This window comes from Apium graveolens, chromosome 3 (assembly GCF_009905375.1).
Source record: "Apium graveolens cultivar Ventura chromosome 3, ASM990537v1, whole genome shotgun sequence".
Classification (NCBI taxonomy): Eukaryota; Viridiplantae; Streptophyta; class Magnoliopsida; order Apiales; family Apiaceae; genus Apium; species Apium graveolens.
In genome coordinates, this window is record NC_133649.1 from 61,170,187 (window position 1) to 61,185,751 (window position 15,565).

At 36.4% G+C, this 15,565-nt stretch overlaps 1 protein-coding gene across 1 annotated transcript; it reads left to right on the plus strand.

Moving 5' to 3' along the window:
* Nucleotides 1–13,714: 13,714 nt before the first annotated feature.
* On the plus strand, nt 13,715–14,428 carry LOC141714259 (uncharacterized). The gene has a single exon (XM_074517789.1). It carries the CDS (start codon nt 13,715–13,717, stop codon nt 14,426–14,428), a length of 714 nt encoding a protein of 237 aa, XP_074373890.1.
* The last annotated feature ends 1,137 nt before the right edge of the window (nt 14,429–15,565 follow it).

The following is a 15,565-nucleotide window of genomic DNA, read 5'->3' on the forward strand; positions in this document are numbered from 1 at the left end:
TCTTAGATGAAAGTCATAGTTCAAGGAATAAGATTAAGGGCAAACCCTGAATGTGATAGTCAGGGAGGACGCCATCAAGATAGAAGGAACCCATAACATACTGAAGTGGAAAATGAGGATTTTAACGTATAAGATAACCCCAAGTACGGGAAAAGGATGAAACATTTCATACTAAGGAAACGGAAAGTCGAGTAAGGAAAGGAGACCCGAGACGGTACTCCTATACGGCAATTCATGGACCTGTCTAGACAGAACTTAGACTATTATCCCCAACCACCACCTTGAGGAAACAATGCGGTAGGAAATTCTTTCATGACCTTTAAGTCGCTAAGCTCTCAGAGTTCCAAGGAACAAGCTGACCCAGCCAAGGCAAGAGCCTGGCTAAAGGAAATATAGGAATCATTTGAGATTCAAAATGATTGATGAACCACAAAAGACTGTTTTTGTCACTTACCCTCCTAAGAGAGAGACCACCCGCCGGTGAAAGACCAAGAAAGGCACGGAGCCAGAGGTTAGAATAAACTGATTTAAGTTCAGTCAATTGTTTTCGGGGAAAGTAATTCCCAAAGATAAGGAGATAAGGTAAAAGCTTTGGAGCTAGAACAAAAGTGGATGAGTATGATGAATTATGAATCTAAGTTGTAAAAGTTATCAAGATTCGTTCTAAGGACACGAATCCAGAATGACGGGATGTTTGGAATCAATACTTATGTTGTGTTAGTTCATGAAATAATGATAAGAGAAAGGAAAATAAAAAGAAACTGAAGTGGAAAGGAATATAAAGGCAATAGAGTTTGGGGTATGATAAGGGAGTTGGGTATGAGGAAACCCTAAAGACTCGTAGCAATAGACATAGAAAAGTATGTAATCGTCAGGATGAGGGTGATTCACCATGAGTTAAAATAGATGGTTGAAGGCATAAGAGATACATATATAATTATCCCCTGTAAGTTGGGAGAATTCAATGAAACCTTGAGATAATTCGAAGGGTAAATAATGAGACGCGGATAGACTAAGGAGACAAGGAAGTAAGAAATTAAGAAAATTGGATGAAGGAAGTGACCTTCAAGAATGGGAAGTGTAAGACCGGTGGCATGATACCCAGAAAGGGAGACGCCGGGTATGAAAGATATCCCAACATTGAGGTGACTGTTGAGATAAACAACAAAAGTACATAAGGAATTATTAAGAAGAAGTTCATGTTGAACATGACCAATATCTTCCAGAACATCCATGTTATCATTACCAAATCAGGAAAGAAAAGCGGATGACCATTGTTATCTTTTGGAGGCCATATGGGTTGACCTCAATTTGAATAAGGATGTTTTTATGAAGTTAGGTATAGACTATCGAGGTGGGAATGATTGAATAAGACACCCTTATCAGGGATATATGACTTGATTTATCCATGGAAGAAGGCAGGTACCTTTTAAAGGTGGAATTAAGGATAGAACATCGGTAACTTAAAATGAATCCTCGGGGAATGCATAAAGGTTGACATTTCACCCTTAATAGGGACAGTATGAGTTTTGACAGTATGATTTGGAAAGGGTTAATGTAACAACAACCTTTAAGAATCAGTGGAGAAATTTTTCAGAAGTATATAGACAATGGTTCTAGTAATAGTAAATGGTATTTTAATATGCCCTGTATCTAGGGAATACAGGAGGAACGATTGAAGGATAACCTTAGAGGTTTTACAAGGAGAAAGGTAATATTCAAAATTTTCAAGAATAGAAATGTTGATAAAGGAAATATGACGTAATTATAATGTTGCCAAGTGGGGCACGTGTTAAACCACGAGAAAGTATGGATCGAACCAGTAATGGTCGAAATTATTCAGGGCAATTAGGACTTAAGATAAAAGATGTTCTAATTATGATTGAGAGTCAGTCATGACAGTGATTAACCTCTAAAGACTGAGGCAATAACTTATGGAAAAATGGTGATTTTTTTTTACTCATCAGATTTTAAGGAAAGCATTTTCACATAAGCTGTGATTGAAATAAGGTAGAAAATTTATTTGGAGGGGGTTAAAGTGACATTGACTGTAAGGAAATTTTACTATCAGGAAAGGCCAAAGATGTGGCCGACACTTTAAAGGTAAGAGGATAATTATAGGCGCTTGTGCCAAAAGAATACAGTGATGATGGTTAAAACTGTGAAGGTTGTATTATGGTTTGGAAGATTGACATTCCTTCTGATGACTGTGCAATACCCAACCGTAATAGTAGTTGGTAAAGGTTTAATTCGTGTAATCGCCATGAACGGGCTATCTATCTTAGAAGGTCCTATCTTGAGATAAGCCAGGACCATGTTTCAAAAAGGACTAGACGAACCTTTGAGTAAGTCTTCTATTTAAGGCATATGATTTAGAATGGTATTAACCTGCTATCGTTGCTTTGATTGAAACTCTTCTGCAATTTTATCTGCTTCATGTCATGAAAGTACGTCAAGTTCAGGAGTGTTCTTCATGAATCATGAACGGTGATCATGTTACCTCCTTAGGAGAATTTGATACGACATGTATGGACTCCGTATGGTTAGATATTAAGATTTCATGGAACGTGAATAACGACAGTAGGTCAGTGGTGGACCATAGTAATGCAGCAATGATTCTGCGAGTAATGAGCTGATTACAACCGTGAGAGTTGTATTGGAATGGATGTTGAGATTGAGTACCACTAATCAGGTCATGGTAGTGTATAAGTTATCATTGATAGACTAATTAAGTAGAGTATCTACCTATTGAATATTTATTCTTTCTTATCAATAGAGAGTCGTATTATTATACGAGGAAGGTTACAGTGCAAGCATGGAATTCAAGTAACGATGATGTCTAGAATGAGATCCCAGGTTCGATTTTCGGTATCGAAGGAGTTTCAAAGGTGATTGTGTATAAGCTCGAGGAAGAGCATGGGTCCATAGAATGATGGACGGAATAGCAAAAATATTTATGCATGTGAAATACGATTCTATAATACTTGATGTTGATATAAATACATATATGTTTTGTTCTCCTATGACAAACCTCTATAGTTCAGAGGTAGGTTCCAAGCCAGATATTTTGTGGCAGTATATTTATATATATATACAATTCTCTTCAATTCGTTCTTTTCTCTCCTTTTCATTTCATGTAAGCTGAGAAGAACAACCCTTCCAGAAGGGGAGGTATTGCCGAATGACTATCTATCTGTGTGATAGAAGCCTAGTAGGATACCATCTATTGTTTAATTGCTTGTCAAGTACTAAAGGCTGGCCACCTTCTGTACTAACTATGCGATATAACAAGTGTTCATGATCATAGTGATCTCTCAATAAATTCTTTTACTTCTATATGAAGGATTAAGCTTTCGAAAATAGAAACAGCTGAAAAAGGAGTAATAAAGTTGTGGTAGTATTCGGAATGGAAACACATTCGTGATACTAAGGTTGGCATGGTTATTAAAAGGTTATAAAACGCTAACGAGCAAAAGTATAACCAGTATAATATTAGGAACGGAAGGTGATAGCGATTACGAACTGGAAAAGAATGGGTATTGAGAAGCAAAAGCTCTAATGCTAAAAGCTATAATGAGAGTCTGTGCAATAGACTTGAAAGAATTTGGAATGATCACTTATGCGGATTAAGTTATATCACGACAATAGATCATATGTCAGTATTGAGATATCGCCTTATGAGATCCTAGAGGGAAGACAATGTCGATCTCCCTTATGTTAGGATGAAGTTGTAGAGCGCAAGATGCTCGGACCCGCAGTAGTCCAAAGGACCAAGGATATGATAAATCTAATCAGAGGATGGCTCGTAGTAGCCCAAGATGGGAACACGAAGTATGTTGATTTAACACGAAAGGACAAGGAATGGGAAATAGGGGACCTAGTAATGTTATAGGTATCCCTTGGAAAAAGGATTGATGAGGTTCGGAAAGAAAGGAAAGCTAAGTCCGCGAATTGTTGGACCCTGGGATATACTAAGACGTATTGGGAAGTTAGCATATGAGTTAGCCCTAACCCCGAACATGTAGCAAGTTCATAGCGTGTTCCACGTATCAATGTTAAGGAAGTATAATTTGGATGCCAGATAAATAGGGGCATATGAGCGCATAGACATGCAACCAGACGTAACCTATATGGAGCAACCAGGAAGGGTTATAGAGTGAAAAGGAACAAGTACTTAGGAGAAGGGTTATCAAACTAGGCGGAGTTTGGTGGTAGGACCACAATGTGGGAAAATTTACTCGAGAGTTAGAGAGTGCAATGCTAAGAGAGTATCCCTATTTATTTTCAATTTGATTCCGGGACGGAATCCTTTTAAGGAGGGGAGACTGTAATAACCCCCAAAATTTTGAACTTTTTGTAACCCTTATGAATAGTGTTTTAGCTGAATGAGAAAACTTTTCATGCCACACTATGTAGGGGTTCTGATATGGATATTCTGAGATTTTATTAGTACTTTATATGGGATATAAGTGTATGTAAAGATCGTCAGAATCCAAATCCGAAAACTTTGATTTTTCCCGGAAATCCAATAGATACGGAAAGAATTGAGTATAAGGTAACAGGATAAAAGGATTTAAATTAAAGTTTTATAATAGAGGATCATAAAAAGGAATATAATGTATTGAGAAAGGTTAAGGGAACCTAAGTAATAAGATCCCGGGTATGATCCTTCAAACGATAAACGAAAACGAAAGTTAAGCGAACCGTATAACAGATCAGCGGTCATTAGGCAAACAATTAGGAAGTTAATCAAAGGGATTAGAGAGGATGATGTCACCCAACCAATGAGAAGAGGACAAGGGGGGGAAAGATGACATCATAGCATGACACAAGCATGACATAGAATGGAAGGAAGTGTGGTTGAATTATAACCACACAAAATGAAGGTTAATTAAGTCATTAACCAAAAAACAACACAAAAATCAACCAACCAAGCAAAAATTTCATTTTTTTCACCAAAAAAAACACAAACCCCCCATTTTCTTCTTCATGCTCTCGGCCCATTTCTTAAAAATTGAAGATCCAAGCTCCACCACTTACTATTTAGCAAGGTAATTATCTAAGCTTCCCCATGGATAGTTACATACTTCCTATAAGTTTAAGCTTCTAATTCCAAGCCAATCTTTTTCTATAAATCATGGAAGAAGATGGTGAATAGTGTTTTTCAAGAAATAAAATTTGTGTTCTTGAAGTTTTGTTTAGATTAAGCTTGGATAAGGACTTTAAGGGTGATTCCAAGCCATTCTCTTGATTCTCCACTCTCCAAGGAAGGTATAAACTACAAACCCTAGCTTTAGTTTTGAGTAATTAGGAATGAATATGTTTGATATAGTATATGTGAAGCATGATGCTTGATTGTTTGAAGTTTGGTTGAGTTTGTAGAGATTAGTTGGTTTTGTGGTATTGTTGGAGTTGTAAATCTTGATAATTAGTTAAAGAACCTAAGTAAAGCTTTTAGTTCATGTGGGGAATAAGTATAAATGGTTAATGTGGATTTGTTGGGGCTGTTATGATGTGGTTTGGATGGATGTTGGTTGTATGATTGATTTGGGGTTGAATTGTGATGGTTTTTGAATGGTTTAAAAGTGGGAAATCGCGTAAACATAGCCGTCGTAACGTCCGATTTTCTTTAGACTGTTTTTGTGCATAACATTAGGACCCGAGAACCCCCTACTAGATTATGACCACTGCCATGTTTAGATAGCTCATGTTACGAGCTTCGTTTTGATATGTAGTTCGTTCGATTCCGATGCACGGTTTAGGAGAAACGACCGTTTCAAGTAACGGCATTTCGCGAACGAGACTTTTCCCCTCGCCTTACTTTGAAACATAGGTTAAAGACCAAAAAGGGTTAATTAATGTATGAAACATTTATGGTAAGTGTGTTAGGCAGTTGGTAAGACACTCGCGAAGGAATCGCCTTAGAACTCGTAAAGGTTAAATTACTAAAAATGGTGGAGCCGAGGGTACTCGAGTGACTTAAGAAAATCAGTAAGCGCAAAACAAGCGTTAGAGTCTAAGTTAGTTAAAGTATAGATTTACAAGTGACTTTGGTTTAATTCCAACTTACTTGTTGTTTATAGGTTACCAGACTCGTCCCGAGCCTTTTATCACCCCAAGTCGCTCAGGCAAGTTTTCTACCCGATATACTGTTGTTGTGATGTAAATATATGTATATGCATTATCTTGTGATAGTGCATGATTGTTATTAGCAAATGTTGCAATATATTGAAGCATGCTGCTATGGTATATATATATATGCATGCCTATTTCGTATTCTTTCCATATATATCTGTTGATTCAATTGATAATACCTATGCTAGAGGATAGCGGTAATCTGCGTATACCCTTAGTATAGGGACCCAAAGGTGAAAATATTTTCTAAAACCGGGAGTCGAGGATCCCGAGTAGATTTTGTATATATGGATATAAATATATATATATATATACTTATATATATATATATGGTCATAGTTTTCAAAACTATTAATCGAATAAGGTTTATTCGATAACTTTAACTTTATTTTATTATTGAATATTATTTCGAATATTATTCGAAGGCGTATGACTCCTTTATATTAAATGAATATTATTTTGAATATTCATTCGAGGACTTATGACTTCTTTTATTTTATTATCTGAATATTATTTGAATATTCATTCGAGGACTTATGACTCTTTTATATTATTTATTGAATATTATTTGAATATTCATTCGAGGGCTTATGACTCAGTTTATATTATTTAATGAATATTATTTGAATATTCATTTGAGGATCTATGACTCCGATTATTTGCTGAGATATATTCTTTATTTTATTAAAGAATAAGGTGTCAATAATCAAACTTATTTTCGATTATTCAAATAAAGATAGTACTTTCATATAAGTATATCTTTGGTTATTTAATACTCATTTCAAGTATAAGTTTTAATACTTCTACTTCAATTATTTTTATAAAGATTATTCTTTATGGGAATATTATTTAAATAATAATATTCAGTCATTTTCTAAATATTCTGGGGACTGATTTACTTCATTAAATCAGCTTTACTCCAAACACTCTATAAAGTATTTTCGAGTCTTCAAAATAATTTTTAAAAGTTAGAGCGGATCCCAAAACTCATTTTTTTATTTAAGATCTTCCTTTTTAAGGGGATTTAAATACTCGCTCAAAACCTGAGGGATCCGGCTTTGTGGTGTATTTTATATTCGCAACACGGTTGCAGTTTTGGTAAATGACTTGATTACTTACCCAACGTTCGGGAAGTAAGTCCATCTATTGAGTCGGCATAAGCAACATGGGCTCAGTGGGCGTCCATAATAGTGTAAGTGGCTCAGTGGGAGTCCATCAAATGCATAAGTGGCTGAGTGGCAGTCCAGTATAAGGTCCTATTGAGACCAGGGTGATGACCAGTGGGGAATTCGTCCATCTACTAGTAGAAAAGGTTACTTATGGGTATCTTTTCCTGATCAGCAAGATATCTGGTTTATGCCAAAATTCTTTTCCTTTCCAAACTTATTGGATATTGCAATTCTGTTCATACTTTACATGACAGGGGTTTTCAGGAAATTTATAAAGGAAGATGTATATGTGGATATATATATATATATCAGAACTTAATGAAGTATGTCATAACTTCATTTCCTTTAATAATATTTCAAAGATTTAATCTATTCAAATCTTGTCTTGTAGTCTCATCTATGTGATGAAATTTTGAAACTAATTATAACTTGAACGGTGGTAGTTCAAGTAGTATTTGGGAAAGATATAAGTATATTGGGGTATCTTGTAACTTCATCTTTTAAACTTATATCTAATTAATAATTGTCTTATGAATGACAAAGCTTTTCAGAAAAACGTTGAGACAAGGTTAGATATATGAGGTCACCTTGCAACGATATTTTTTTAATACAGTTATACACTGAGACTTTGTGTATATTATGCATGGAAGAGGACTTCCAATATTTTGAAAAGTATATATGTATATATACTGAATATTTTGCGACTTCATCGCATTAAGATATCCAAACTTGGTTCATTTCTTTTGACCAAGACTTTCATGAGTATTATGAGTAGGCTCATATATTGTTAATCATTATACATATATTTTGGTGGGCTTGCTGCTCACCCTTGCTTTCTTCTTTCATCACACAACATCAGATAGATAAGATGAACAGGACCAAGCTCCCGATTCGCAAGTGATTAGGAGACGTTCCGCAGTTTTCTAGAAGCATTGATGCCGCCGTAGCTGAGGTAGGAACTACCAATAGGCTAGGCTTTCAACTTCTAATGTACCAGATTTATGTATATTTATGAATTGTAATAATGGCAAAGAAATGTAAATTTATTCAGAAAACCTTTTAAGGTGTATTGGCAGATAACTGTGGAATAAAATGACTTGTGGTTATTTTTGGATGTTCATCTCTGAGACTATAACGTGTGGTGTGTGTGTTTATTGTGGGGTCACAGTACAGAGTAGTTGAGTAATTATTAAGATTGGGTGTTACTAAGGGAAATGGAACTCGTGACCACCCGGATCCCCGACCCCGGATTTGGGGGTGTTACAATTCATGCCTTGGTTTGGGGACAGATGGCTCATTTCCAGTTGCAGCTCTTATTGGTATACGATGGCCTCTCTCTATGCAATCTACATAGGCCTTATCTTGAGAAAGTAAATGAAGATGCGTCTTTACCTTCCAGTGATGGTAATTATATTTATCCGAAAAAGGAATCTTAACTCCAACATCCTTCTTGTTCATCTTGCTGTTTTATTATGATCTTTAAACTCTTTGTTTTTTAAGAGCTTGCTCTGATACCAATTGTTAGTCCTTAACAATGCAACAAGAATTACAGAAGGGGGGTTGAAAGGAATTCTTGAAACTTTTTCAAAAATAAAAAGTGTTCTAACTTAAATATATATAGCAGTGTGAATTGATTTGCAGAGTGCGGAATAATAACTTGAAATGAATCAAAACACAAGTAATTAAAAACACAATTCTTTAAAAACTTTCTGGTGGATTTGAATGTATCCACCAGAGATATATAATATATCAAGAGAACTCTGTATAGCAATTAGCTCACAGATGCTTACAAATTTTAACAACTAAGATTGCAGAGAAATACTAAGAATACAACTTACAAATGTTTCTCTGTTGGTTGCTTAGTTAGTTTGTTCTATTTGCTACTTCTTGGTTTATATAACACCAATATTACAAAGTAATAAGACAGGATAATAAAACAAAAACTATCAAGTCTAATACTATGCTACTTCATTACTCTTTTCCAGCATCTTTGAATATCTTCATACTAGCATGGAAATGGCAATGCTTCTTTATTCTCTAAAACCCAGTTGAATAGGCTTCCACATTCCATTTGCATACACTCGACACATGTGACTGTGTTATCACCGTCAACAGATGTTTGAATTCTTTATCCGTCGGGTTCCTGATCATCCGTCGAGTTCATGATCATCCTTCGGGTTATCTTGTTGATCATCCGTCGAATGGCATTGTTGTTTATCCGCCGGGTAGCAATCTGGCACTTGACTTCATTTCATTTATGCAGAATTACAAGACATCATCTATGTACAATTAATCAACCTATTCTGCATATCTAGTTAAAGTCAACATGACTTGAGTACTACTTACAGAATCTAAACAATGTGTATGCAGAAATGTGCTACAGACTTATTGTTACACAAGCTACTCACTCGATGGATAATAAATCATCATCCATTGGGACTATATTGAGTTATCCGTCGGGACTATAATCCTTATCCGTCGAGTGCTACATTTTTCACTAACTAAAATCTACCAAGGTGTTTTGTTAATGAAATCATCAAGTTCACAACATATCCACAACAATTTTTGTTCGAATTTTTTTTGAAAACAATTTTATTAAACTTCTAAAATCTCATAGTATTTATGGTATTAATTTGGTGATTTATGGGTTTGTATTTTAATTACTAAAATTCATTCTATTAAATTATACTTTTAATAGTTATTGAATTACAAGTGTACCCTTGCATGCAAATTCCACCCAAATAGAGATCAAGGGTAAGACCGTCCTTTCACCCTCTACTACCTCCATTTGACCAAACAAATGACCAATAAAGCCTTACAGGCAAAAGCTTTCTAGTATTAGATGAAGGATAAAATAGTAAAATCAAACTCCACTACCATTTGGTGAGACAAAAACTAAGTAAAACACTCATCTCACATCATTTTCTTTTCCACCAACACATCACTCCATTCTCTCTTCTCCCTACTCCCTCTCGGCCGCACCTAAACCTCCCCCACCCCTCTCATTTTCTTCCTCATTTCTTCATTTTCCTAACACCTTTCAACTCATCTAAGCAAGGGACATTTACACTTAGTGCTACATCTTCATTTAAGGTTAGTTTCTTAGTTGCATGTGGCTAAAGCCAAGGTTCTAACTTTGAATCTTGTGAATCTAGAGTTGAACCTAATGTGTCTAATAAAACTTGAGCAAGATATGGTCTTGATGAAGTGTTATGCTTCTATTTTCAAGCATTCGGCAATGACTCCCAAGGAGCCGAATGGATTTTGATGTTTGTATGACAGTTTTGTTTGTTTTAAAAAAGAAAGAGACTTTGAATGTGGCTTTCAAAGAACTTATTATCTTCTAAAAATGTATTTTATAAAGTTTCTATCCTTGCATGCCATAATTTTTATGATAAAAGTAGAAATTAGTACTTGCTTGTCATGATAATAGTGATACTTCGGACAAATGTGTTATGTGATTTAAATTTGAGTTTTTGTGTAATGCATGCCATGATTTTTGCTCTGAAAATCTAGTATGCTATTGCCTTGATAAGTCATGATCAAAGTTTGTAGCCATCAAGTTGATACCATGTATTTTTGGACCGGAAATTTGCTTAAAATTTGTATAAGTAAAATCTACTCTGATATGCTCTCTGTTTTTGCCTCGGTAAATGGCTTATATGGCTAGGTTTATGCTCGTATTTTTCCATAAAATAATAGTTAATAGTGTTGTGTACACTGTAGGATAGATTTGTTGGCTTGCATGTTGGTTTTGGTGTTGAAATAGGAGTTAAGGTGAAAGGAGGTACACTAGGCCCTTTGTAGTAGAATTTTTCACCATAAGTATAGGTTGTTTTAGGTGAATTTTGGTGAGGCCTTGCTAGGCCTGAGTAATCTGGAGTTAGGACTTGAGTTATACTTGAGTTCAGTGGTTTTTATTCATTGAAAAGCTTGCATCTAGGTAGGTGCACACACATATTTTCGAGAGTAACTCAGAACAGGGCAGGACGGCGTAAACTTGAACTTTGGTCGATTATAACCATGCCATAGGCTAGGCCTTCACGGGGCCTTAGCTTAATAATTATAATACATCCTTACTAAGCATAAAAAACCATTAGAATTAAAAATTGAGTGAGAAAAGTGAGTTTTATGTAAGTAAAATCAGAGCAGAGTGAATTCGAGGGAGGCTTGGCAGTGTCAACTTTGAGCAGAGGCCTAGAAAAGCCTAGGTGAGTCTTTTCCATGAAACCAAATCTGAGATTTAGGTTTAGGTCTTAAGAATCTATGAGAATTGGTTTTGTTAGAAGGCCCCATGTAGAATTGAAGATTTCTGTCAAAGAGCGCGGGTAGTGCAAACTGGTGCTAACAGGAAACCTTAGTGTGAGTAATGATTTTTGTAAGCATGAGTCTTCCCCTTCGCTTCCAAAGAACTATTGGAGGTAAGTTACTTAGCTCCTTATGCTTTTAATTATTGCAAGTATACATCCTTTTTTGTGAATGCGTAGTTGTGATAATCACCAAGTCATTAACAAATTCAAATACTACCGTTAATAAACCTTAATCTTGTTAGTACTTTACCTTCAAAACATTACCTATCCATTAGACCGTGAATACTAAACTCTCTACCAAATTCCCTAAAAGCGAACCTCATTAGTGAACTTGAATTCTCTTGTTACAATTCCATTAAAGTGATACCAAATATTTCCCCGACATCCATGCTATAAATCATTAAAAATAAAATAACTTTTTTTCTTGACTTAGTGGATTGGACTAGGCGTAAGTCCTTTTCACACTTATTGATAGGCTCACATATAGCCTAGGGACCCCATTGTATTTGAGAACCCAGCGCGGTTCGGGATTACTTTGCGGATGATCACCGGCTGTAATCCGTAGCGTCATAAAATGAATTTTGATGATTTGATATTTAATTTATTATAACATGTTTCCAGATGCCATAATACCATATGCCATGTTTCAGTTGCTATAATTCTACCATGTTTTTATATTCAAAACTTCATGTTTCTTATTGTCATTTTTACAAGCATCTATAACCTCTTGATTCATGAACCCATGATTTTGTGATAATGCCTTGTATAGTAGAACTGGTAGTACTTGCTGAGCATTTTAGCTCATTTTCTTGTATTAACCCTGTTCTATAGCTAGCAATCATGGTTCGTACCAAGCAGACTGCCCGTAAGTTAACCGGTAGGCAGGGTGTCATATCGTTAATAGCAGATTGGTTACACCTACCGCCTCATCCTGGGCCGTCATACGGAACAGGCACGCGGTCAGAGCCCCGGGCTCCATAGAATATATAGATTAGGCAAAATCCACATGTTTTTAATTGTGGTATTAGTTAGATGGGCTATTCCAAACTCTGAACTTGTAAAGATATCGGGATTGTTAGTATTTTGGTTGGGTTTGTAATCATATTATTATCATTTTTTAGACTTATAAGTTTGTAATTTAATTATGGGTCGCTATTGTTTTGAGTGTGTGTGTGTGTTGTTGTTTTAGGGTGTGACAGAGTTGGTATTATAGGCTAGGTTTAGAGTCCCTGGACAGCCCAATTAGGAATATCAGTAGTACTAATGCGCGATATTCGAGTAAACCGTATCTAACCTTGTATATATATATTGCTTGACAGCAACGTGTGCACTCGTCATCTTCGGCCCCGCAGAGCGACACAATTCCTTTTTCTATCTATGCTGACTTAAGGCTGCATCATGACACTCTCCAAGGAAAGTATGTGAGGCTGATGGAACGTCTTGATGAGCTTTATGCAAGTAAGCAAGTGATGAATAACGGACCTAAGGCAAAAACCATTTCAAGGCTCGAGTCACTGATCCAGGTAGCCACATCAAGATTGGAGGAAATGCCCGTGCATCGCGACCGGACCAGTTAAATTACTATGTAGATGATAGTAGATTAGCTTGGGAGCATGGTCAAGATGCTACGTGAGGACACTACCCCCGACACCGCAAGGACCCGTGAGGAGGAGTCCGAGGAGGAGGCTTAGGATGAAATCTGGGGGACTTGACTTTTAGTTGCTTGGATTATGCTGCTTTTTTATTGACCATGTTATTTGTTTCCGTTTCTAGGATTTCGTACTATTTTAATTCAGATCTGTATTCATATTTGTACCTTGTGATTCGTACCTTTCGACTTGAACCATGTTAAATTCAGTTATGCACTTTCCTTGATTCCTATATTTGTTCTTTTCAATTCCTGCTCATAACCATGCCTCACATTTATTGTTATATTAAAAACTGTATACCATGATGAATACAAATAATACCCTAGTTTTTTGCATCACTCAAACAGTATAACTCTTATTTCAAAAAATGGCACCTAGAAAAGCCCGAGGAAGACCTACAAATAACCAAGAAAATGAAGGAGAAAACCAAAACCCTGATATAGCATAACTTATGGAATTGGTACGCCAACAAACTGCTACTATAGCCCAGCAACACCAACTTCTTCAACAAATGCATCCACCTCAACCACCCCCAGCAAACGTCACTACTTTCAAAACATTCCAATCGGTAAAACCCCCAGAATTTAGAGGAACTCAAGACCCGGTAGAAGCTCATGCTTGGCTTAAGGAATTGGAGAAGGCCTTTGCCTTAACGAATGTTGGAAATAATCAGAAGGTGGAGTATGCCACTTATTTTCTTAAAGGCGAATCGAACTATTGGTGGGAGTCGGAAAAAGCTTTAAAAGCTGCTGAAGTTATTACTTGGGATAGGTTTAAAAGAATGTTTTTGGATAAGTATTTTCCTCACTATATGCAAACACAAATGGAGATGAAGTTCTTCGAGTTGAAGCAAGACAATATGACAGTTGAAGAATACGAGAAGAAGTTTACAGAACTTTCTAGGTTTATGGGAGAGTATGTTGATTCTGAAGAGAAAAAGGCAAAAAGGTTCCAACAGGGATTGAACCCTTGGTTAAGGAGTCATGTGGAAGCTTTTGAGTTGACTACTTATGCTGAAGTGGTTCAGAAAGCGATGGTAATCGAAGGCGAGAGTGAGCAGGATCAAAAGGAGAAAGGCAACAAGAAAAGAAGATTTGAATCGGGAGAAGAAGGCTCAAGTTACAAGGGTCAGAATCAGAGAACTAATCAAAGGTTTAAACCTTAAAGTGGACCCGGGAACTTCAGGAAGAAAGAATTTGGGAATAAATCACAAGAAACAAGATCTCAATCAACTAGTGGACATAAACCCCTGCAAAGATCAGTTCCGTAATGTAAGGTTTGTAATAGGCGACATACGGGAATCTGCAACAAGGCGAATGTAGCTTATTTCAAGTGTCATACGAAGGGCCATTATGCTCATTAATGTAAGAATCAGATGGCCAACATCACGTGTTATAAGTGTGGGAAAGCTGGACATGTGTCAAGAGAATGCAAAGGAGTCGGTAACAGTCAATTGCTGTAAATGACAACTGTACCCTACCCTGTGAATCAAGTAGCTCCTATTCCAGCCTCATCATTCTCAATTACTTTCTATCAACCTCAGATAGCATCATCTTCAAATCATCCATCTTTGACTTATCCAGCTCAAGCAAGAACTTTTAACATGAACGTGAAGGATGCAATTCAAAGCTCCGATATGGTGTCAGGTACGCTTTCTGTGAATGATGCTAGTGCTAAAGTACTGATTGATTCGGGAGCCACCAGATCATTTATTTCGAAGTCTTTTGTTGATAAGTTGAATTGCAAAACCCAATTAATGCATGAGCCCTTATCCGTTATCTTAGCTAATCAAGATAGAGTATCTGTAAATTATATATGCCCTCATTGTGCAATAGAGATAGCTGGACACGTTTTTCCCGTGAACCATATTCCTTTGCAATTAGGCAAATTTGACGTGATCTTAGGGATGGATTGGCTAGCAAGTTTCAGCGCTCAAATAGACTGTAAGGATACAAGGGTAGTGATAAGTTCATCTCAAGGTAAGAAAGTGATATTCAAGGGCCAAAGGCAAATTCAAACATTCCTCACCTCGATGCAAGCAAAGAAGTTGATTCAGAAAGGATTCGAGGCGTATTTGGCGTATGTAGTTGATAAGAGTAGAGAAGTTGCTAATCCGGAAGACATTCCAGTAGTAAGGGATTTTCTATAGGTTTTTCCGAAAGCTTCCTGGCTTACCCCCGGACCGACAAATTGAGTTTACAATAGATCTTGCACCCGGCACCGAGGCTGTTTCGAAAGCTCCATATAGGATGGCACCAATGGAGATGAAAGAATTAGCAAAGCAAATACAAAAACTACTAGA